The 26,290-nt window shown below is 40.3% G+C and overlaps 1 protein-coding gene across 1 annotated transcript in view; it reads right to left on the minus strand.

The window, feature by feature from the left end:
• Window positions 1-12,363: 12,363 nt before the first annotated feature.
• LOC114561052 (ephrin type-B receptor 1) overlaps window positions 12,364-26,290 on the minus strand; it is a 95,723-nt gene continuing 81,796 nt past the window's right edge. The window contains exons 15-20 of the mRNA XM_028586707.1: window positions 26,007-26,074; window positions 25,319-25,466; window positions 24,516-24,665; window positions 19,319-19,515; window positions 18,321-18,479; window positions 12,364-16,812 (exon numbers count right to left, since the gene is read on the minus strand). Coding sequence (XP_028442508.1) covers window positions 16,701-16,812; window positions 18,321-18,479; window positions 19,319-19,515; window positions 24,516-24,665; window positions 25,319-25,466; window positions 26,007-26,074 — 834 coding nt within the window. The 3' untranslated portion in view covers window positions 12,364-16,700. The remainder of the gene's footprint in view (window positions 16,813-18,320; window positions 18,480-19,318; window positions 19,516-24,515; window positions 24,666-25,318; window positions 25,467-26,006; window positions 26,075-26,290) is intronic.

The raw sequence follows: 26,290 nt of genomic DNA on the forward strand, positions 1-26,290 counted from the left end.
ATCATTTTGTGTGTTTGTCATGTTGCATGGCAATGAAGTGTAGCACAGTGCTGAAGAAAACAACAGGGGAGCCACAGCTGCAACAATCAGTGTGTCTCTACTCAAGCCCATGGCTGGGCTGGTTAGTATGGAGATTTGGTGCCGGAGGTTAAATGAGGAGAAGATTTTCCTTTTGGGAGAAAACCCGGCGTCTGCTCTGGCTTCTAACCATGTGAAATATTAACAAGGCCTGGGACTGTAGAGCGGCTGCACAGCCCTGGCCTCTGTATAATGTCGAGTCGGCATAAAAAGAGACTTTGTTCTAAATAGGAAGATATAAATAAGAGAAGGGAAGCCACAGACCAACCCACATTTTTTGAAGCTCCAAAGGCTGAAAAAAGCTAAATCTGATAGAAATTCAGAGAAAGAAGAATCTGTGAGTACTCGTTTGATGACTCATGCCTGACCGGAGTCATTCTATAGATTCCTGTTCTGACTGAAGTGTTAAGCAGGTAATTAATCAGTAATTTATAACAGATTATAATTTAAAGTAACCTTCTGAGCCACAGTGTGTGTGAGTCAGTCTGAGCTCAGCTCTAACTCTAATATGATGCAACGATCCTGCAACTGAGACACACACAGAGAACCATATGCAGAATACCCTGCAAAAGTATGCATCTCTTCTATTTTTAATATAATTTTTCTGAATCATATGTTGATCTTATTAGTCTTATGTTAGTAAACCAGAGGAAGGCACGGAATCATCCTGGTTTAGCACAACGGCTGCCCCTCGAGAAGATACAAGGATGCTCATATCAGCAAAACTGTCTGCTTTTTCAATCGCTGCGAGCAGAACATTCAAATTTGTACTGCAACAAGATTACTTGACATGTGTTTACTGGAGAATGGGAAACAGAGAATAAGATAAAAGATACGAGAGTAGGAGAGAAGAGGATATGAAACGCAAGAAAGGATGCAAATTGGATTTCAATCCAATCCATTATTCAAGTTCAACTTTGTTGTGTGTGTCGCTGATTTTGTTGTTTGTTTGTAATCTTGACTTTTCACCAGCTGAGTAGCAACAAAGCATCTAACCACTAAAATATCTAATTTACCCTTGTGAGGGGAAGCCCAGACCTCCATAGGGAGCAGCCTTTGACTTGAGATCAGAAGTATTTTCTGGTACACGAGGAGACAGGGGCCAAATGAGGCAGGCTGATTGCTATTCTGAAACGTGGCATTGTGCAGGGAGGAAGACAAGGCCAGCGCTGAGAGAGAATCTGTACGCTGACAAAAGAGGAGGAGGTGAAGGTGTGTGTGTGTGTGTGTGTGTGTGTGTGTGTGTGAGAGAGAGAGAGTGAGGGGGAGAATGTGTGGAAAAAGATGCAAGCCACAATTACTGTAGAGGTTCATTCTCATACTAGTGAGAGTATTTCTCTCTCTCTCACACACACACACACATACATGCACATGCATGCACACACACACACACACACACACACACACACACACACACACACACAGTGTCACTGAGCCATCTCTTCAAAGATGATTTAAAAAGAGATTAAAAGGGAGAATCAAATTTCTCTACAGTCCCCTGTTGCTATGGCGATACTAAATTGAGTCCCTCTCTCTGTCTCTCTCCTTCTTATGGTCAAATCATCAAATCAACATGGAGCAGGTCTTAACTGCTGTGTGTGTGTGTGTGTGTGTGTGTGTGTGTGTGTGTGTGTGTGTGTGTGTGTGTGTGTGTGTGTGTGTGTGTGTGTGTGTGTGTGTGTGTGTGTGTTGCCTTCCCCTTGCTCCTCCTGTTGTTGTTGCTGTTATGCTGTGACGTTGAGGGAGCCTGAATGAATCAGACCGGCATGATCTCATGTTAGGGGGCTTCTTCGAACCACTGCTGCAGTCGGAAAAACCTTGATCATCCAAAATGCCTGTTTTTGAAGTTGCAATGACAGTGAATTCCTGAAAACATGAAATTATGAATCATATCATCATGTCAAATATATATTAATTTAGCGAAGAGATCCTCCCCATCAAATGAAACATGGATTATGGTTATATATTTGGATGAACAGAAGGTTTCTGTAGGTGACACTCTCTGTAGCCATGGTGGGGTCCTTTGTCATGCTAACAAAGAATTAACTTAACACATTTTAAGCTAAGTTCTGAAATATCCACAAAATAAAATCATTAGTGCATTTTTACATTAGTTACTATTATGTCAGTCCTGTATATAACTTTGAAACATGGTAGCATTTTACAGCTGCTTTCCACCGACATGGCTTTTCTTTTTGTTTAAAGGAATAGTTCAACATTTTGGGTAAATAGCCTATTCACTTTCTAGACGAGAGTTAGATCAGAAGGCCAGTACGTCTCTTGTGTCTGTGTTAAATATACAAAAGAAATATACCAGGAAGTGGTTAGCTCAGGTTAGCATAAAAACTTGAAGTGGGAAGGAAAAGATAGCCTGGCTTAGTAAAATTAAATCTACCTACCAACACTTCTAAAGCATTTTCTGTCTGTGTACCGATTAAACAAGTAAGATCTGTTAAGTAGTGAGGTTTAGAGTCTTTATGCCAAGTTAAGCTAAATGACTGCTGCCTTTTTCTTTATATCTATCATATAGGTATGAGAGAGGTGTCAATCTTCTCATCTAACTCTTGGCACAAAAGCAAATATGTGTATTTTTCAAAATAAAAAAAAATTCTTTTAATGAATTTGCCTCTAATAATGCACCTGTGCCCAGAGGTGTTTTTATCAGCCGCTATGATGATACAAATGCAGGTGACACAATAATAGCCTTCTCCTGACAACCCGACTTTTTGGAGTGGAAGCAAGCAACAGCAATTGGCAGCACTACATAAATATATGTCATACGAATATGAAGATTATGAAAAAAAGGCTCCAGAAAAGCAGTCATTTGAAATGACAGGAATACTTTCTCGACCATAAAAGAAGCAGAAACACATCCTGCAACACTAAGGTGTTTTCAAAAGTATCTGTTGTCATCCACTTTTATTGCATCTTTATTTTTTGGCCCAACCTTTCCACATCAGCGTGGTGTGAAAACGTTTCGACGCATTTAGCCTTTTTGCCACACAGATTTCTGTTCACACTTAGGTTTTAAATAGGCAAATTGCGAACGTAATCAAACTTTGGACATTGTCTCTGGAAAGACACATTGCTGTAGATTTTTTTTTTTTTCAGTGCTTTCAGCACCACAAACAAATTCCATTCATCACAGCCAGTGAGTCTCTGCATTGAACATTTCTAAACATCAACAAATACAACTGAACATGTGTGTCTTGCGAGATACTGCAATATAGAAGTAAGTGGGGAATATAATGTTTGGGATTTTTGGTGAAGTGACCCTTTAAAGGGTTGGACTTCAGTCTGTTAGTGCCCTGTAGACATTGAGAGAGAAATTAAAATATACACATAAGCGAGGAAAAAGTCTTCCATAAGATTAGATTTAAACCTCCAGTGGGTCACACAGTTCCCTGTACTTGGTCTTTAACAGTGTACTTTGGTTTTAAAGCAGTGTTTGGTTTCGTCGTGTTCGTACTTCAAAAATATCCTCAGCAGAAGACTCCCACCGTGAAAAACAAGATTAGACTGAACTACTTCCTACTAACACTGAGGAAAGCAACACAAGTACTGATCCCTCCAGAAGAATCCCTGGCTAAATTTAAACATCAGAGGCCTCAGGGTAGAAAAGAACAATGGGATGCAGGAAACAGAGAGGGGAAAGGAAGGCAAAGGGGATAAGGTGGGAGGAAGGAAGAGATAGAGGGGACTGAAGAGGAAAGAGGAAGGGAAAAGTGTGAAAATGCAGACAGACCACAGATACGGTGATATTTTGATCTTTGAAACCCAGATTTAAACTTCAGGTGTTACTTGAACAACTGAAAAGGTCTCTTACACTGTTCTAATATCACTGATGAATACATCCAAGGTTTGAATATTAAATACAATCTTAATTTAGTAGAAATCTCTCAACAAAAAGAAAGATATAACTCGAATAAAGCTGGCAGGTCATTTGCACGGCATTGTCCCAAGTTGAAGACAAAGTTGTTTATCTTACCTCTGCATTTACTTCGGTGTGCCCTTACGGGGGAAGATATTGAGTTCAGATGAAGTTGAAAAGAGTTGAGCATCAAAGTTATATTTGACCCAAATTTTTCAAATGAAGGTGCTCAGGGCATGTCCCTGAAAAATGTGTTCATTTCATCTGGATTCGGTAACACGGTGAATCTAGTCAAAATGCAAGACAATACTTTCTGAATTAATTAATAGTACACTGCAAAGCAAATTTCTCATTATTTATTGCTCAGTTGTGAATGTTAATTCTTCATTCTCTGGCACAAAGCAGCCTGCAAACCCTCCAAACATGAGGTACTTTTTCTGGCTTTCAGAGGAACATGTTGTGTCCCATTATGGTCCAAAAGTTATTTGTAAGCCTTTTTTTTTAGCTTGACAAGACTACACTGTGCTTCTGGAGAAAACACTGCATACCCGAGCATGAAAAGGATGACATTTTAAGTCATTCAATACCAGCCCAAACTCTACTTTATATATATATATATATATATATATATATATATATATATATATACCCTGAGTAAAGTCATCTGACCCTGCTGTGCTTCACTGCACTGAAGCTCTTACTGTGCAGCTGCGATATGATGAGGTCACAAGTGATTTACGTCACAGTTCAAAAGGCTGGAATGCCATAAACCTCAGGGTTTTTTTTGCTCCCTGCTGTGTTCAAGTTCCAATCTGAACTGTAATTTATAGCATTGTTGTTGATGTTGTTTCTGGAATTTCCTTAACACTTCGTGTTGCCTCACCTTCTCCACAAAGCTATAAAATGCAACTTGCATGCATACGTTTGAATTGGTTGCTTTATCTTAGGCTATGCAAGGTTTGTCATTGGGTTTAATTTAGATGAAGGCTGGATCGATGATTCGTCTTTACATTGTTTTCCATTGTTAAAAAATGCTCTGAGTGGGAGCTATTTATTAAGAGCAAAATGTTAAAGGTCCAATGTGTAGGAATTTCTCCCATCTAGTGTTGAGATCATCTTTCGCAATCAACTCTCTCGCGCCACACAGTTCAAAGTACGTATTACAGCTACGGTAGCCTTCACGCTTTTTTCTGATGACGCCGATCTCTTGCTCTTTTTCTTTTTCTGGGCAAAGAAGAAGACTCCTGTTCTTGAAATTTGGATTTTGAATACGTGTGGTCCTCCATGTTTCCTTCTTCAAACTTGCCGGGGCCGGGAATCGACGATACCCATTAGCAGCATTAGCAGCACCTGGGAGTTTATCATGTGACAGCGAAAACGCAAAAGGCGGAGCAGTATGTCCTGTATGTCCCTTACAGGCTAACGTATTTCAATATATGAATATGGAGCGTCTACCCCAGTTCATGCAAACGCAAATGTAAAATTTCAAGCCAAAAGGAATACTTGGAATTGATGGTGGTGGTAAATATTCATGAAAAAGGACAAGTTTGTGAACGGGCAACACAGATTTTGAGAATGAACAACTAAAAATGTTACACACTGGACCTTTAAAGGGCACACACTCTAACACTGTGAGTCCAGTTGACACACAATCTGTATTCATTACAAACTAAAATAATTAGCCCAGTGGGATGCAATAATTAAAGGTCAAAATCTTGGTCTGACTTTGACAAAGTTAATGACACTGCCTCAAGTGACATCACTTGTGGCAATATATAAGACTTCACACAGCTCCCTCTGGAGCCACAATAGGTAATGCAACTTTTTTTCAATGTTTTTTACACACTCCCGTAGTCTAGCAAATAGACTTTGATGTGTATAGTTTACTGTAAGTCTATAACTTATATCTATGAAGTGCAGAGAAGACCGTATATTTGGATTTAGCCCCTGAGATTCACAACTGAGCAAGCATTTCATCGATCTTGTTTAACTACTGTACATCCATATAGTTACTGAAGCTCAACACACCCACTCCAGCCTCTGATGCACAGAGAGGTGACATTTCACGTTCAAGGCTTTCCACTGCCAAGTCCCACAATGCCTGAAACTGTTCCTGATCTCGTCTCTGTATCTCACAGATGGCAACTCCACAAGGTAGTGATCCTGCCTGGCTTTTCACCTGCAAGTAGCACCCCGAGGACTTGGCTCTTTGGGCCTTTGTGTTTCTATTCTTGTATAAGGTTGTATCATGAACTAGTCAGAGGTGTGTTTTCACACACATTTCACAGAATAGGCAGACAAATTCATAAAGGGAAAAGGCAGCAAGTATGGAGGCAAAAACAACCAAAGCAGGCAACACAGAGAAGAAGGCTGCAAAGCTACAACAAAGAGGCAACACAGTTAATCAGGCAGGGGAGAAGTGTTCTCTGGAGAATACTGCGGGAGACCTAATTGACTACTAAGGGGCAGGCGTGCCTGCTGGAGACCAATCAGGTGAGTGAAGGCAGGAAACTCATTGAGGGCAATGGCTGGACAAGTTGAGAAAAGGGTCTAAAATGACTCTTAGTTCAAGAAAAATACTGTATCGACATCTAAATCTAAAGAAAGGGAAGCAAAACCACACAATTTTACAGTTAGTTAGCAGACATGCTTTCTCTACCATCCATTCAGCATGAGAGTTGTTCCAAAGACAAGACAGGTGAAAAAAAAATCTTTATTTTATGTTGCTGCACACACACAAAATAACATTACATTTTTCTAGTTGTTGTGAACGATTGTGTTTCCCGGGTTTTGTGTAATTCAAGGGCACGAGAGGGCTCAGTTCAGATCTGTGCAAATCTCTCCAGTGCTGTGTCATATTTATTTTAGCAGCCTAGTAGATATAGATAGCTGCTGCTGACTGCTGCTCAATAATAGATAACCATTCATTCCTTAAAAAAAAAACGAACCCCCGCTCACTATTCATCGTTTTCCTGCAGAGAGTTCTGTGAGGGAAAGATAGAGGAGAATGAAAAGAGAAAGAAACAGAGCCGGAGAGGAAGAGAAAGAATCATGCCGTCTCATCTCCTGGAGCAAAGTCCGGAGAGCAAAATGCCTCACACCAGTCGACCAGTGTGGGGAAAGAGAGAGTCAATTATTTATCCAGGGGGTTGTTGGGGGAGGATAGGAAAGACAGAATTGTGTGGTGAGGTTGTGTGAAGATGACTCACTTTATGTGACAAACACACACACATTTCATAAAGAATCTTTTTTTTCCCTCCCTCCTCCATCGTCTCTCTCTTCACCTCCTTCTGTCACTCTTTCCACCGGTGATGAAGTCATGCCACCACGCCCGGTGTTGTGCACTCCACTAAAACGCCTGACCAGGCTTCGGTTTGTAACTACTGAAAGCCATTAACCCTTGAATCAGAGGGTTGGTTCCGAAACACACACACACACACACACACACACACACACACACACACACACACACACGGTATAATCCATAAGACACCTGGCCCGTTTCTCTGAACTCTGAAGGCATTGAGACACAGGCAGCAATGAAGGGAAGTGTTACCCTGGCAATTCCTGGCAAGTGGCATCCCATTGCTTTCATGCAACAGCCAAACATCCAAGATATTGTGCATAGCAAGGCCATTATTTCCAATAAAGAATATGTCGATTTTCTTCCGAGCAGCTGTGCAAGCCACAGTGGTACACAGTGTTCAGCAATCTCATACATTGAGGAATATGTCAGAGATGGTGGGAATACAAGATAAAAAAAAAAAATTGTGATCGTTTAGATTCCAGTGTAGCATCCTCGTTAGCTTCTATATGCTTCATCCTACACCTTGCACAAACTAGGCATGCTTACATGTTTGGTGTAACAGATGAGTCAGTTGCAAATGTGGAAGTAGCTCAAAGACGTTTTGTTACGTCAGTGCAAGCTTAAGATCGTTGCTTGCCATTTGTTTGTATCCCGTCTCCTACAGTAGACATTTATTTCTTGAAACCATAAAAGTGATCCGCCCTAACATTAACCATAATCACAGTGTTTCCCTAAACTTAGAAAAAAAGTGTCATCTGCCTAAACTAAACCAGACCTTAAAGGCTATTAAGTATGGCGTTAATAATTTTTCTTAGCATGAATGATTCCATAAAAAAAAACCTCATTATTTCCATCTACTCTACCCTGCCTGTGATGTTTTAAGCTTTATAAATATATTCTTTTATTTTTGTAAATTGGCTGGTCACGTTCCTAAAACATCTGAGTTCTGTATTGTTCCAACATTACTCAAACGGTGCAACAGTGTATTTCATTCTTGCATTTTTAATAATTTTTGGACAAAAATGAAGCTTCATGGCACAGAAAGGCTACATGTATACGAGGCTTTGGCTCCACAGATGATACAGGATAGTAGAATTAAAGATATTTGTTGTCAATACAAAAATATATATCCTTATCCTTTAATCCTAGAGGTGGAAGATCAGTAAAAGCTCACACAAGTTTTTTTTTTAGTGGCCGGTTCATGTGATGGAGCTGATTAGCTGCATTTTCTATCCAGTGGTTCAGTGAAATAAATAGAGAATGTATGTATTACTTTTCACTGGCAGGCCACACTTTATTGTAATCAAATTTCATTATCTGTCACTTAACGACTTCATGTCAATTACAATCCTAACGTGTATTCATGGCACTCGTTAGCCATTTGCAATGGTTCCTTTGCTGTTAATCTGTTTCATATGAATTGATGAGGCTCTCACTGCTCTGAATAATACACTGCAGCAGACTCCACAGGCTGTCAGGTAATGGGTTTCTTTTATTAGTAAATCAAGCTTTAAATGTGATTCAATCAAGCCCGCCTCGTGGGTTTTTGAGCTTTTGTAAATTTCTTGTTGGCTCAGCTCATAAATGCCTCTATAACGCTCTGAGGAGAACTATACTGTATCATTCAAAGTCATTCTCCCAGGTTGTAAACTTTGCCATTTATCAAAAAAAAGAGTTGCAGTCAAAAACATGAGTCACTCACATATTTAAAAAACTGACTCTTACTGCCATGAATGATTCATTTAGTCTTCTGGCATAAAAGTGAAACTCGTTATGGAATTTTATTACCTTTTTATTACTTTTCAGAATGGGTTGTCTTCTATAATCTTCTAAGGAATTTATCCTACAGTGTGTCAGGTATGGGCTTAATGTTGCCTCCAGTATTGAACATCAAGCAAAGAATATTGAGTGGCCCCATTATTATTATTAACAATATGAACTCCCCAGTTATCTGCCATGTCCTGAGTAGACTAAAAATGACCTAATTTAGAAAACGTCCATGTGTCCGTTATATCTGAAGATTGGCTATATTTGCTCAGTTTGGGGTTAGCCTGGCTCTGTCTTAAGGTATCAAAATTGCTTATGCCAGCACTAAAGCTCATTCAAAAACACATTGTCTAGTTTGTGTAATCTGTACCAAAAAAAAAAAGAAGTGTAATGTGTCTTACCGGCGGTACTATGTGCCTATGTACTATGACTATTTCTTGGGTCTTTTTTACACTTTGCTTTATGAATTAAACAAGAAATAACATGTTAATTGGTGAGCTTTAGAGTTACCAATAGGCAGATGTTGTTACCTTCTCAATATATATAGACGATATACCCTTCAATTTCCTCTTCTCTGTCCTTCATCTTGAGCTGGACTGCTTGTTAATTGATTACCAAAGCTGATCAGTTTGATTGATTTGTCTTCTTTATTGACAAATTGTAAATGTAAGACTCAGAAAGTTAACAGCTACAAACTCACACACGCACGATGTACAAACATTTTACTGCACACTGAACAGCACACACACATTATATTACAGATACACGCGAGCAAGCGTGCACACACACGCGCACACACACAAAGACGCACAGGCGTGCGCATATACTCACATTATATTACAGCATTATAATACATTACAGTGGGATGCTCTGACTATATGAGCAGTAACACCTATAACAGTATCGTAGGTAAACAGAGAAAGGCAGACTACAGCTGATTACGGAGCTGTTTTTCTTTTTTCAAGAGAAACCAATATACATAACATACATAGTGAAAAGTATGGCAAGCAATAGGAAATCAATTAAATTAAACAGTTAAAAAGAAGGAAACAGTTTACTGCATGTCCAGAGAGTGTTTACAGCCAGAATTGTTTTTAGTTTTAGGATAGTCTGATTAAACACTGTGAATGATTGGACACATGTATCAAAGCTTAAAATTAGATAACAAAGCCTTCATTTTTGGGTAGAGAAGACCTTTAATTTCACAGTTTTGGGATAAATGCTCTCCTGATAACCTACAACACCACACTGCAGGTTTTGTGTATGTGTACAAGTGATACTTGCCGAAGTTAAAATGATTATGTGAATAGTGCATCTAAGAAAAAAAAAAAAAAAAGGAGCGCTGAACTCGCTTGCCTTTAAACCGTTTGTCAGTCGAGATGCAGACTGGAAGCAGAGTGAGTTGTACAGAGAGGTTGTGGGCATTAGGAGAAGAACGAGGACAACCGGGTAGAGCAGAGGGAGAGAGAGAGCAAGAGACAAAAAGAGAAAAAGTAATCTCTCCACACCCAGCCTCATTTTAATTCAAACATGAGTGTCGAGCTTTGCCTCTTGCGCCTCCACCACTCCTTTTTTTCCTCTTATCCTTCCCTTCTCCTCGTGCCCCTTCTATTATTCCCTTTCACTTTTTTCCTCTCATCTCCAGCCGCACATACAGTTTCTATTACACCAGTGCAACAGAAGAGGAGAGAAGCAGCCAAGTCGGTCCAGCAGCCTCCCAAAAAATAACTGCAATTAAAAGATAAATCCACCCTAAAGCACTTAGAGGTCCTTCTGGTGACACACCTTGCATTTCTGGGCCTATTTCGTTGTATAATGGTAGAGGTTTCTCCTCTCAGTGGCTAATTGGCCAAACATAATGTGACATCATGTTGATATATTTTCCAGCACAGTTACAGTGGAGTCTGAATGGAGTTCTCTATCTAAAACATCTCCAGTAAATGTCAGGTTTCGGTGTCAGCCTGAATCAGAGAGTGAGGGCTTTTGTCAGCAGCTGCCATTTGTACCGCCATTCAACAATGAGAAATTCATTATTGTCGTCCCCATTGACAGTAATCCCAGCAGACCAGAATGCATTGCAGCTACAAATTGTTGAGTTTTTGTTAAAGGAGAGAGACTATGGTCACATATACTGTATATGCCAACCTTTTTGCAGAGCAGTGAATTTCCACACAAGACTAAAGCATCATGCAACACTCATCAACAGAATTATGTCCTAATAAACAACACGGAATACAAATAAAGAAACCTTAAAGGATATTCATGGGGGGGGATCTTTCCTTCAGGTGAAATCCACAAGTGCAGTGCCTGTGTCCCAAACCAATACTATACAGATGTGAAGTGGGAGGAGCTATTACGGGTGCCCGTGGTTTTGCAAGTATAAGTCCCTTTAATTTTTATAATAGAAAATGACCCCAGTTGTTACACTAGTCTTGGGCGGATCCAATCTCAAGAAAGCTACATGTAAATCTGTCTAAGACGCCTTTGAGACGGATTGAAATTTGATTGTTCAAACCAACTCTGGAGACGTCAGTGAGTTATGCGAAGGAGATTAAATGTTTGTCTAACTCGCAGGTCATTAATATGATTCATTGGTGCATGTTGTTAGCTAACGAGAGCTAAACTGTTGTTGTAACCAGGGTGCGATTTGTGAAGACTTGTTTTGATGCACAACAAAACAAGAATGAAATCCCCCTTTCAATACCATGGATATAGTGCCACTCTACCAGCCATGCCAAAACACTGATTAATGAACATCAATTTTCAATGGATAATAATCTCTGAATGAAATAGCACAATGTGGTGTCAACACAAAACACACCGCTTTCAAACCGGGGAGCGGAGTTCACTTCTCGGCGAAAATTAACCCACGAAATGCTTGTTCGTTCCTCGGGATTGCTTTAATCCAAACCACGATCTTTTTCCTAAACTTAACTGTCATCGCCGCATGACGCTCACTTTTTCTGGCTTAACTCAACTACCATAGCCCCTGAAAGGACCGTCATCTGGCGGTGCCTATAGCCAGCTAACAGTCACCTATTGGCTGGTAGCCGGCGTTCTGGAGCTCTGTAGCGGCTAAATACAACCAGCAAATGCCGCTCGGATTTTATTGTTCTATGGTACTATAGACTGTTCACGTTACAGCCACCATGAGGAATTCTAAGTAATGACAACAAAACGGTCGGTGCTTCCACATGATACAAGCCTGCCGTGATTGCAACCCCCCCTCCGAGCAGTTGCTAGTAGCCAAGGAGGACACGGAGGATTACAAAAACACGATGGACTCTTCAGAAGAGGTAATTATCTTCACTTGAGTTTCTAAAGTCACCGGATGCCACAATCTTCTGAACATAACCATACTGAGAAATACAGAGGGAGTTGTTTGCATTTCTTGCATGTACCCAGAAAAACCAAGACCGATGGTAATCTGGCCAACAGTGCAACGGCAAAGTGCAACTGAAAGTGTCTTAAATTTCATCTTGAGTATTTGACCATTACTGTGTATTAATGTTTTTATGAGTGGGTGGTTCCCGATTTTCTGCACAGGCAAGCGCACGTGCTAACTGCACTAAAATCTCTGGTGGTAACAATGCACCAATACAATGCTGCAATGCGCCAGCAAAAGGCAAAGAAGAAGAAAAAGAAGAAGTAAACCTGGATGTAAAAGAAGGCAGATTTATAATGTCAAAACCAATCTACGGAGTTTTATAAAGGAAAGAAATACATTCATCATGCTTGTTAGATGTCAAGGCTACAAACAATCAGTTTTGTTGAAGAACACTGAATACATGCACAGATACATGTCACTAAAACGGCAACTTTTTAAATGTCAAGTGTCCATTAACAGCTAAAATCAAGGTCTTTTTTTTTTTTATTTGCAAACTTTTTTTGAGTATACTTTTCCAGTGTGAACACACTACTGCATCTGTACTCAAAACCTGCTTAGATTTAGTATGCACTGTAGTATGGAATTAGGACACAGCTTGTCTTTTTAAAAGTCTACAATGATATAGAGCAAAATATTTGTGTAAAATAGTAAAGGAATAAAGAACGGCAAAACTTATAAGGATGAACTTTCATTGGAAGCTTGGTGATTTTGTTTTTCAACATAAGACCCTTCATTTAATAAAAAAAAAAACATGTCAAAACTCCCTTACTTTTAATAAAAAGGATTAAAATGTAATTTAGCCTTGACATTCAGTACTGATACAATCAGAAAGTGTATCTCTCTGTTTTCTTGTATAAGAGTCTTGTTCACATACACACATAGAAAACTCTCAAAGGATTTAGTAAGATATTACTCTCTTTTAGGAGCTGGATTTAGGGTGGATTTAACTTTTAATAAGCACTTCAGAAAACTAACATCAAACACAGTTTTCTCCATGAACTCTTAAAGCACTTCATCCTGTATCTTTTTAAATAGTGCGTGATGTACCAATAAACAATCCCATTTTACGCAGCACTTTGGACAAAACTCACATCTGTTTTGTCCCCGAGATATTCTCTCTGGGTTGTATATTTGCTCAAACCAAGACTTGTCAAAGTATTAAATACAAGACGTGCTGTGGATCATTTATGTCTTTCTCAAACACTGACACAGGAACATGTGAAATGCCTTTGGAAGCTCACATCTAACCTTGTTAAATTGAAGAAAAGAAAACACAAAGCAAAGGATAGACACATCACACGTAGCTACAGTCCATGTTACACTAAGAAGCCTGTACTGTATGTGTTGATAGCTTTCATTTCTTCTGCATGACATTTTTTTTGTTTAGATGGCGTTCAATATGACCTTACACTCATTGACTCACTCTGTTAAACCCCCCCGAGCGCTGAAACTGTTTTTTCCACAGGCATCTATTTACAATGAATTATGCCTCTGAACCACTGACAAGCTCCCAGTTGATCTTTATACTTCCTGATAAAATGTTCAATAAGCTATCGTTGCCAGGCAACAAATGCAATTCCAGTGGAGCAGAGTTTTTCCCCCACAAAAAAGTGGAAACTGAAATGTTTAGAGGTTTTAAATAGTCGCGGACCTCTCAATGTCACAACATTCATTAATAAAAGAGTTTGGGCCGTCCCGCCAGTGGAGAGCAGTGTTCCGAGACAAAAATACAAACACATCGTCCTGTAGGACATGTCAGCTGTAAAAAAACGTGTTGAAAGCAAACAACTAGATACTGTCACTTCTGTCATTGTGAGCACGGTTCCAAGGGGAATGGCAAATAAAAATCACAACATCCAATCAGTGCTGCAGACTGGTAATCCTTGACCAAAAGGTTTGGGCTAAAGGCAGAGCGAGCCTGCTGTTGTTTCACAGCTGGTAATCTGCTCAGCGCTAAGATAAAAGAGATCTCCCAGTGCTTCTCCACCAGCGGGCCCCAGAGGGAGATCAGGCATTCTTGGTGTCATATTTTGTGAAGATGAGTGAGTCAGACATCACATTTCTGCACCAAAACATGATAAATACGCCAGCAATTTCCTTCTTGACCCCTCCAGCATTTTATTATTTCGCTATCTCTTCTCCTTAGATCTTTTTCTCTGACATGTCTGAGAAATCAGTCTGTGTTGCTTGTAAATGAGTTCTGCGTAATGCCCGCCATTGAAAAGGTTGCTGTCCACAGATCACAGTCACTTCATGTCATTTCATCTGCAAACTGACAGTCAATCGGGTGGAAATGCGACTCTGACAATAATGACATGTCCGACAGCCAATGAATAAAAAAACAAATTGATACAAAGGTTGCCTACTGTAGAGTGATTACCATCTGGACTGCAGCCATACACTTTCGACAGAAATGAGATTTGTTTCATGCGCAAATAGTACACCACCATTAGATGTCTGTTTTGTCCATGCGTTGTATTAATGCTTGACTGGCAGACAGCTTTAGGATTTGCAGCCAAATCACAAGAACGTTGGATGGTTAACCTTTTCTGCTTTTTGAGATTCTCTGGCCACAACAGGTGTGTCTCAGCAGCTGAAAATGACTCCATATCTACAGTCTCTTAAGCTGGTTTTCCTTTTCTTCTATTCTCTAGCTGGGAAAATGCACATTACACTGCAATGGTTTAATATTTCTTTATCCAATTTTGTTTTCCGTTGCCTGTCATTGCCTTTATTCAGAGGGTATATGTGCTGATTCTAAAACACCATCCATTATGAGTAACCTTTGAATTAAACATTTTAAGTAGGTCAGGCTTTGCTAGCACTATGTCGAAAAGGTTATCTTTTTCCTTTTGCTGCATGGGAAGTACAAAAAATAGAAGCATGAAACCTATTTTTCTTTTGTTTTTTTTGTCTGCCATCCACAGCATTTAAAAGTTTGTTCCAGTGATGAGTCAGGCAGAAGAAGATAATCATACAGAGCTCACAAAATACTCCAGTGACAATTAATTGTTTGATGCTGTCGGCAAAAGTGAAAGCAAATAGGAAATTAACATCCCATATCATAATATGTACAGTCTCTTCAATATGAAGATGGATTCACAAAGTCCCATTAACTGTTGGCTCTTGTCTGGATTCAAATGGTCGCAATTTTCACCAACACACTGAAGTAGTCTCAACAGAACATACTGGAGATGAAAAAGCCTGCAATGGGTCTCCAGAAAGACCTTTTGTCAGGCTATTCGTCCAGTTTGTGTCCCTTCACATAAATGTCTGTTTGGTCAGTTTCCTCTTCACAGTAGCACGTTTGTGTGATTTATCCTTACATAAAAACCAGGCCATGTTGTCCTTGAATCAAACAGTCAAGCTGGTATAAACTGGTCTGTGGATTTCAATGATGGAAGTGATCTTGCAGGGAGATTTTGGGGTGAGAGAGGGAATGGGGATTTGTGATTGTACCTGTTGTAGTCAGACAGAAAAGTCCAGACATTATTGTTGTTGTTTTTTGTTTTTTGCAGTCACAAATCATGTCTGCCTTGTTTTTCCTCTTGCACTAAATCTGCATTAAATTCCCTCCAAGAAGCATTTCACTAGTAAGGACCCCACCACAACCATGCAATTATGTAAAGGTTTAATAAAATGAGGATCTTGAGGATGGATGAACGAATGCAAAGAAGGTGATGAGGAGGTTGACTGCTTAGGCCTGTCTGGGACAGATGTATGAAGGCCTTGGGAGGAGGAGACTGGAGTCCCCCAACATGCCTCAGACAGTACCTGGAGGCTGGGACAGGTACGCACAGGATTGAATAAGATGGGATGAATAGGGATGAGCAGGGGAATGGATGGGGTCGTGGGTAAATTCATGAGTGGGAGGGATGGGTTTGGGATGAGGGGGATGGAAATGGAGAGGTGGGGTCCGGCAGAATGGATGAGAAAGGGAGGGTGGGTTGAGAAAACTGAGACAAACTGTACAGGATGGTTTGATAGGTAGGCCTTACAAGTGATGAGAGGTGTGGTTGAAGCGTGTCCATGCTCCCCAACCTAAGTTTACTGGTTAACATTTAGTTTAAATCAATTTTCTTAATGGTGTGAAGTCTGTCCACTAAATGAAGGAGGGACCTAGGGGCTGCTGAGGACACACAGACACAAAAATGGCCACAGTGATTGTTAAAAACTTGTAAAGTGGTTTAGATTTAGGTATGAGGGTAAAACAAGCGTAAAGATGACAGCTTGCTCGTTCAGACTGTACACGTGTCGAATATGTCATACTGTGTTGCTCCCCTGTGTGGTTACACAGATTCAGTAGGAGACTGGTCATCAATGTTGGGCCTCATCGACTGAACACTGGTCAGGATTTTCTTCTGGTGTCCGGCTAAAGACACTCCAATCCTCTGAAGATCTCTGGAAAAAAAAAAAAACAGAGAGAGGTATGGATATGAGGTTGCAGCATCATCATCACAAAAAAAGTCATATTAATAGGGATACTTTTAAAGGTGCTACATGTAGGTTTTTTAACACCAATAAAGCTTTGCTACATTAATCAGTGGTGCCTGAACTGGAATAAAAGAGGCAAAAGTGCTCTAAATTAGCACAGCAAGACCATGCTGGCTGTTTTTGACTGGTTTGTTGAAATAATAACAAAGTAGTAGCCTATGATTAATTAATCATTTCCAGAGAGAAAATGGAAATGTTTCACATAATTCCCTCTCAACTTTTTAATTGTATAGATAATTGTTTTAAATTCCTTTCAGGATTAAACGGAGAACAGAAATGTCTTATTATTTTCCTATTTAAATGTTGTGTTTTAAATGTATATTCTACATGCACTCTAAATAGTGAGGTAAAATATAATTTTATTTTACTGATGAAATATTTAGCTTTAAACCACAATTAAAAAACATACATATTTAGCCTATATAAGGTCATATACATCACTTTATACTGGCTATATGGGCAGATGTCTCTTCATAGGATCTAACATGGGACTGAATTTTAAAATATAGTTTAACTCAGGCAACATACCACGGATTGGTGTTGCAAAGTTTAGTTTAGTTCCAAAACTAAGAAAAATGTGTTCAGGAAGGTTTACCGCCCATTGTATCCCTGAATAGCAGTGCCTCATCTATGAAAAGGGTTTTAAGTACAGTTCACTGGCACATGGCACGTGGCTTTATCTGCACTGGTACTATGTTGAAGTATACTTAATTAATCCCTGTGGGGAAACTCATCATCTACGTTTGACCCACAGTGCAGCGTACAGGGACCAGCTCCAGATGTGAGGTTGGTGCCTGGGTCAAAGATAATAGCAGGAGTAGGAGCCACATCTCGTAGCTCTCAGACAGGAGGAGTGAGGCTAATTTGGCTCCTTTACAGGCTTGTTTAGGCGGGAACAGCAACAATCTACCCATTCTTTAAAAAGCAAACAACAAAATGCATACCTATAGTGTATACAACGTAAATGAAGCTAAAACTCACAGAAATTCTCACAATGGCAGATGATGAAGGGAGTGAAATGCTGATAAAAAAATCTTGCTTCCAACGCATTTACTATAGTAAAAGAGATAACAAACCACAAACAGAACAGGTATGCCAGGTATAGGAAATAACTACATGAAAGCCCTTAAAGAAACAACAGCAGACAAGAGTCTTCTTATTATTGTTCTGTAATTGTACTCAAAGTATTTTATTTCACGATAAAAAGAGGAAGAAAAGATGGAAGGAAGGAAGTCTGGGAGATTGTTCAGAGAGAGAGAGACAGACAGGCACACACATGGACCAGCAGTCAGCCAACCAACCGCCCTGCCAGTTGTCCAACTAACAAGACAGACTTGGCAGGTGAGCAGTGTGAGACGTAGGCAGGGAGAGACAGGGACACAAAAACTGAGAGGCAGTTAAACGGATAGACTCACTCGGCTGTGATTTGTGTGACGAGTGGCAAAGAAGTGAAGCCCGAGCCCAGGAAGGAGTCTCGATACTGGGTCATCTTCAACGCAGCCAGCCAGTCTTCCACAGAGCTCAACCTGCTCAGGTCTGGAGCGCCACGGTCTAACAAAGGATGATGGGAAGGACTGCAGACCAGACAGTGGATACAACAGGAGAGACATGAAGGTATTAGAAAAAACATTGTTACAAGGCTCATTTATTCTTCTGTGCTAAATCCACGCCATGGCTACGTACGTAGGTACGTGGAGATACCGACCAAATGCCGGACCCTACGATGTAGCCTGATGTGCACCTCTCAAAAAATGTAACTACACGTTGCGGCGATGCATGTCAATTGGCTGTGGCTTGGTAGCGCTGCATTTCCCCCTACTCATTTCCCGGTTCTCCTTCCCCATAAACAACATGAAATCAAGGAGAGGGTTAACTTTTCCTGCTACAGATTTCTGACCATGGTCAGAAAACACAGTACAGGGGAGACACTTTGTTTCTCTCACTATGACTCTTTAGAGTCCTCGCTTCCGAAGCAACTTTCCGTAACCGCGCACCTCCCCTAACCCACCCTCCACGTAGTTGCTAGTAGCCAAGGAGGACATGGAGGGTTAAAAAAAACATGGACTCTTCAAAAGAGGTAATTATCTTCACTTGAGTTTCTGCGTTGGAAAGTCACCAGAAGCCACAATTTGCTGAACATACTGAGGAATAAAGAGAGAGTTTTGTGGAGCTGATAGTCTTAATTATCTTTGCAGCAACTAATTTGGCAATGGCTTGAATGTAACAGATGTTCATTAATATGAAAAAGTTACGCACTAAAGCTTTAAAGCACACATCAACACAGTATAAAACTTCAGGCCACTTACATAGGCTACGGCAAAAGCTCTGCATGGAGCCTCCGCAGAACCATAAATCAGCCTTAAGACAGGAAGAGTGTGATTGTGTATGTACATGAGTGTGTATCTCTCCTCACCCGAGGGCGATGTTGTTGATGCCGGCTTTGAGAGATGCAGGGTTGCGTATCATTTTGTCCAACATGCTGACAATATCGGGGAACTTTGGACGTGCGTTCCTGTCTTTCTGCCAGCAGTCCAGCATCAGCTGGTGCAGCACGACCGGACAGTCCATGGGAGCTGGCAGCCTGAAGTCCTGCTCGATGGCATTTATCACCTGGGACACAGTGACAGAAGGGAGCAGGGAAAAGAGGGAAGAGACAAACCCCACAGAGGATTAACAGCTGACTCTCAGCTCATTGTTTTGGTTTTACAGCCCGCGACTTTACTGTTTGGGTTCACTCTCTCCGTTGTCATCAGTACCCTTTTCAAACACAGCAGGCAGCTAATAAACAGACTGTACACTACCTGCTTAGCAGCAAATGGCAGACAGACAAAGTTAGAAACTACCTGGTAAACATAGTGAAGCATTCAGCAGCTAAACCAGCAGTTTTCTTATAAATAGGGCTATAAACAGACTTGGACTTGGTCCAGACTTGATCGCCAGATGCACGTCTCCGAATAAATGCAAAGTTTGCTTCGTATCTGCTGGATTCGTGAAAAGCTAATTTACTCTTAGGAACTGTTAACGCATTCATTATATCAACTTTATGTAGTGATATGTCTGTGATTGTAGTGTTACAGCTTGTTCCGTTGCACCAAGTTGGCCAGAAGTATCAACCAACACTGCTGTTTTAATATTAAAGACAGTGAAATGGCTGCCAAAGCATTTTACAGGGATTTGATCAAATTATTGAAGGATTTGATTGCACAGAGACTCTGGGGAACTACTGCAGTTCGAAACTGGGTTCAATTGTACAGAGGAGTTTGCCTCCATCCAGACTCCCCGTCACCCACATTGTTGGATGAGGAGGCAGAGAAAGAAATATGAATTAATCAATTCCAGACTGCATCCATGGCAGTTTCTGAAATGTAAACATCATTTTTGATATGATATCCAAACACTCTTGCTTGCTTATGATCCATATTGTTGACCAACAGGTTAATGAGCTCAAGTGTGATTAATGGAAATGTTATATAGTTGCTCTAAACTCAGATTGAATAGGCTAAATTCATGTACACCCCCTTGCCGGAACTTATAAAAAATATATTTATAGAAACCCGCTTTTCTTGTAGGGGTATGGGAAATAGAGTTGACGGGTGGGAAGAAAATATTTTGAAAAACATTTATTTTTGTGACCAGACATCAGTAAATTGCACATAGCAGGGTGCTGGTCTATGGTAATCAGGGTATCAAAGAGATGAAAGAGGCAAAAAGATCCAAAATTGAGTCCAGCTCTCTCACTGCTGTTTAGGGGACACTTTATATTTTGCTCTTGAGTTTGGATTTGTGACTTAGTGTTGGCAGAGAAGAGTTCGGTCTTCTCTGATATGCAGTAGCTCCTTTGTGATTTTGAAAGGTGTATTTTTACAGAGGAATCTTGCCTCTTTCAGCTTGAATTAAAACCACAGGAAAAACGAAGACTTAGATCAGTTAGGGGATTCAATTTCCATTTGAATACTTCATCCTGACACAGCATGCAGTCGCACATCCAGATATGCATCGCTAAGCAGCAGTAACTGACGCTTGCTGCAGTCTCTGATGTGGAGACAGGTTTTAAACACAGTAGCTTTTGATTTCATTACGGCAGTGCCGATATTGAGGATCCGCCAATGCTTTTCTGTGAAAGATTTTAGGCAAAAATGTTGTATTGCAGAGAGGTTGTGCTAAATAAGCCGGAATACCTTTAAGTACAGAATGTAATTATCAAGAACATCACATAATTCCACTCCCACTCCTTTGACTGAAAGAGTAACTACCTGCCTCGCCACACTGAAAAAATAATCAAAGAAAGGAAAAAGTTCCGTGATCATTATCTCAAATTATTCTGCCCCTGTGACAGGAATGTGAGAATCATTTTTGAAATGTCTACCCAACTGTAATTAGGATCGTTGTAAGGTTTAAAACTCACATGGTTGTGTAACCTGATGGCTCAAAATAGCGTATAACGTTTTCTGTGTTTGTAAAGACTTCAGATTACATCGATCTTACAGCAGCTTTCACACATCACATTTCCAGTTACTATCATCTTTCTTCTCACACTCCATTCTTTAGAGGCCCAAAAACCCTTCGTAGCATCAGGAATGAGAGGGACAGCAACTCTCTGTAATGACCACCGTCAAGAATCTGGAACATTCTCAGCACCAGTGATGTTTGAATGTAACCATAATGAGTAATATGGAAAGGTACATCCCAAAGTACTACTTAAATATATGATATTTTAGAAAACAGGCTTATTTGCTCAAAAGCATGTAGATTAGGTTCTCCAGTCAGTGCCCTTGATCAAGTCACTGGCTCAGATCTGGATCTGTAAGTAGCTTCCCACTGCTCCCTTGAGGGATGGGTTAAAGTGCAGAGAATGAATTTTGCTACATGTATGTGTATGGGACAATAAAAGTACCTTTCTTCTTAGCATGTCGATGTCACTATCTCTGTATAGTAAATATGAAGCTTAACTTTGCTCAAAGACTGGTCTACACTTAAGGTCTCCATGCAAACAGTGGACTTCAGGAAATCACTGCACCCGGCCAGGAAATAGTCCCGCACACAACCCCCGCAAAATCACTACAATTAAGTTTTTGTACGTATTAAACAAACGAGGTATAACGTGTTAATTTGGGGGCAAGAAAGCAAATACGCATATTTCCCAAAGTGTTGAACTATTCCTTTATACTAATTGTGTTATTACAGTCAGATAAGCCAGACGTTTTAGGTGAATTAGTTGCCTTCTTAAGGTCATAAGAAAAAAACTGAATTCTCTGAATTTTTTATGTCTTTGGTCTGCTGGTTACTGCGCCGCCATTCCTTCAGTGTTCCCCAGTGTGTTCCCACCATTCCCCATCACCTGCTCATTATCTTCCCTAGTTAACCTGCCCTGTAGCAGCTCTGCTAGATTTTCTATTGTGCCTTCCTGCCAAAGTGTTCCACCCTTTTTTCTTATTTTTCTGCCTTTTTTTAAGTGACCTGTGCCCGTTTCTGCACTTTTTCCTGCCAGCATTTCCCCCCTTTAATCATTGACCTAGTAAATGTTGTTTTAACTCCACCTGTTCTGCCTGTGATTCAAGCTTTAGAGTCCAAACCTTGCTTCCAAGTGTGTGTTGAGTTTTGGCGCTGCAGCAACATTATTAATGCCAGAATCTGCCTTTAACAAAGCAGGAATTCCTTGAAATAATGCTTCAAAATGGTTTTTTTTCCAGCGCTTCCCATCAAATATAAAGTTACTAGCCCGTGTCAGTGCACTTGTAAGCCTTCCTAACAGTAAGCTGAGGGAATGCGGTGCTTCTACTACTGTAAATTCTGCATCAGGGATTTGTCTGCTCGCTGAATGAACTCTACTTGACCCCGACACACTTCTCAGGCTTTGTGCTGCATAAATTCTCTCTAAGCACCGCTGTCAATCAAAATAGCAGCGAGTGTAGTAAAACATCACAGGTCTCTTTCATGATTAATTCATGTTTAACACAGCACCTGTGGTGGCTCCACTGACAATTTCACCGTTCCATGTTCTTTGAAATCGTGTGTGTGTGTGTGTCTGTGTCTGCCTGCATGTGTGTGGTTCAGCTGTGTGAGTTTAGGGTGTGAGGTTCATGCATAGTTAATGCCCCAGCAGACCCTCGTTAGCTATAGTGGTGTCACACACTTTCCCCATCATTATACACTGTCTATGCCATTATAAAACTGTTATAAAAACTGTCATTATACTGACTCTCTGTCATTACTGCTGCATAGATTGCCTTTATTGCTGAGGAGCAACCATGGGAGAATGAGGGGTGAGGCTGCAAGGGAGGAGGTAAGGAGAGACAGTAGGGGGGAAGGTAAGCGATGGGGGAAAGTGTGAAATAAGGGGGAAGAGATGGTTAAGGTGATGTTGATGCTAGACAGGGAAACGGTTCCCTGCTGACGAAAATGGTGAAATGATTTCATTTTATTAGTATAAAATGTGTGTATGTGTCTTACAGTTGGAAGGGCATCTTGCCACTGATTTACTCCTCATTAATGGGACAGCTAACCAGTTAGAGAAAACTTTTACATACAGTCAAGTTAATGAGGTCTCAAGCTTGTTAAACATTGCTGGAGTGGAGCTGAAAAATGTTTTTACTGGGGGGGAAATGTGAAAAATTAACTCTAAATATTTCCTAACACAAGGTTATTAGAAGTATTTTCCAGTTGATAAACACAACTGAGGCAAGTCAGAAATATTTTGGAAGATTTTCTGAAGCGTCAAAAATTTACTTTTAAAATTTAAAATCAAGACAAACTGGAGGACTGTAAATTTCCCAGTCTCCTCGGTGTCAAAGCCATTAGATACAGTATATAGATTCAGAAAGCAAGAATTGGGATTTAGACCCTCAATGCATTGTGGGTTTTAGTGCCAAAACTGACTATAGTCTGAGAATCACATTTCTTCTCGGAATAGAAAGGTAAAATTAAGGTTGTCAACAATCCGATCATACCGATCATATTTTCCTTTTTGTTTTAAACAGTAAAATTGAATACTCGTTTTAAAGAAAGGATAAGAGAGTAGTTTTATGGTATTTTCAAACACAATTAAAGCACTTTTAGAACTGTGCACTTCTAAAAAAAAAAAAAAAAAAAAAATTTCAATCATTTTTAGCCTGAAATGTAACGTTAAACCACTTAATAACATCATTGTGATGCCAGCACAGAGGAAAAAAATAAGGTATTGAAATGCTGCAGTGAAATGATCATACTGTGCAGGTAATTGGAATAAAGTTGTCAAGGAATTAAGTATTCCCTGAAGAGAAGATCAGCTGATGCTTGGTCTGATGTTCCAGGGAACAAACATTTCTGTGACACTTAAATTGATGTCCTCATTTTCCGTGTGTTTTCCAAGAAACCATGCTGTGAGAGACGGCAAAGGAAACAAACAAGCACACCCCCCCAACCCACACATACACACACACACACACACACACACACACACACACACACACACGCTCTAGAAAGGCAGTGAGCGATAAAAAGAATGGGTAAAACGTATGCAATCTTATACTGTCACAGACATCAATGAGAACACAAGAGTCTATTTCACTGTATCACACACACACACACACACACACACACACGCGCGCGCGCACACACACGCAGTGGCTTACATCTTGGTTGCTCATGTCCCAGTAAGGCCTCTCTCCGTATGACATCACCTCCCAGGTGACGATCCCATAACTCCAGACATCTGAAGCTGACGTAAACTTCCTGTAGGCTATCGCCTCCGGAGCCGTCCACCGCACTGGGATTTTACCACCCTGAGAAAAAAGATAAAGAAGAGGGAAGAAGAGAGGGGAAGATAAATGATGGAAAGAAAGAAAGGAAAAATATGTTGCTGCATAGCTCCACTCATGATGTGCACGGTTACACATTCATCACACAGTACTACATAAAGGGCCATATAGGCAGCATAGTATATCTGCAACAGCATGTCATAAACACAAAGGTAAGGACTGACTACTGTAATGGTCATCACAATCCTTACCACGACATGTATGTGCATACTGTAGGTCACCACATGCTGTGTTCAATGGGAGAAAAATAAAATCTGGAAAAGTATGCCTGGACTTTCCAAAATGTGTACCTCTACTGTCCAAGTAAAGACAAAGCAGATGTGTGATAGTGTAGTAAGAAGTATGACATTTATTTATTCCACTTCTCCAATCTTCCAATTAGGGCAATGTGAAGACATTTGCAGATTTAGGAAACATTTCAAAAAGGAAACATTGCTACATGTTGGATTGGATGGACTTCCTTTTTTTTTCATTTCTTTGTCCTTGTGTATTTTATCTCTGTTCTTATCATTGTTGTATTTGTAAAGTCACCACTGTTTTCTTTTGCACCAATAACTGCAGCATTAGTGTATCCTCTTGAGTGTACGGTTATTGCATGTGAGTGTGTGAGTCCTCACCAGTGAGCTGGTGTAGGTAGGGTCAGAGGTGTCCTCCTCCAGATAACGTGATAATCCAAAGTCAGACACCTTACACACCAAGTTACTGTTAACCAGGATGTTCCGAGCAGCCAGGTCCCGGTGAACATAACTCATTTCCGCCAGGTACCTGTAACATCAACAGGATTTATTGTGTGGATATATGTGTTATCCATTGCCAGCTACCTGGGCTACTATAAAAAGCTACAGGGATTTTGTGTGTGTGTGTGTGTGTGTGTGTGTGTGTGTGTGTGTGTGTGTGTGTGTGTGTGTGTGTGTGTGTGTGTGTGTGTGTGTGTTTGTGTGTCTTATCACTGCCAGCTACCTTTGATATAGGGATGGGATTTAATGTCTGTGCACTTGTACATGTTTGTGTGTTATCACAGCCATATACCTCCACTAAAACCCAGATAGGATCTAGTGTGTGTGTGTGTGTGTGTGTGTGTGTGTGTGTGTGTGTGTGTGTGTGTGTGTGTGTGAGTGTGTGTGTGTGCTGCTGATGTCTGAGTATATTGGATATAACCACATGAAATCTCAAGGTCTCTTAGTATTGTTACATAAAAAATATAATTTGACACAACAATGATTACAACGTTTCTTCTTCGTCTTTATAATAATAATGGATTTCTGTAGCAGGTGTGTGTGTATGTGTGTGTGTGTGTGTGTGTACCTCATTCCAGACGCGATGCCCCTCAGCATACCAACAAGCTGGATCACTGGAAACTGCCCATCATTTTGCTGCAAAACCATGCAATTATTATTCCGTTTAGTTCCTTTAGTTATTTTGAAATATAGTCAAAGATATGTCAGTTTTTCACATAAAACATTTTTTGGAGAAAGAAAAAGCACCTTTTTTTCAAACCAGATGACAGTTACATGTTACAAAATGTGGCTGTAATATGACTGCTGGTGTTGTTGAAATGTGATTTTCACATTTTAACTCCAACTTAACAA

This window comes from Perca flavescens, chromosome 9, assembly GCF_004354835.1.
Source record: "Perca flavescens isolate YP-PL-M2 chromosome 9, PFLA_1.0, whole genome shotgun sequence".
Lineage (NCBI taxonomy): Eukaryota > Metazoa > Chordata > Actinopteri > Perciformes > Percidae > Perca > Perca flavescens.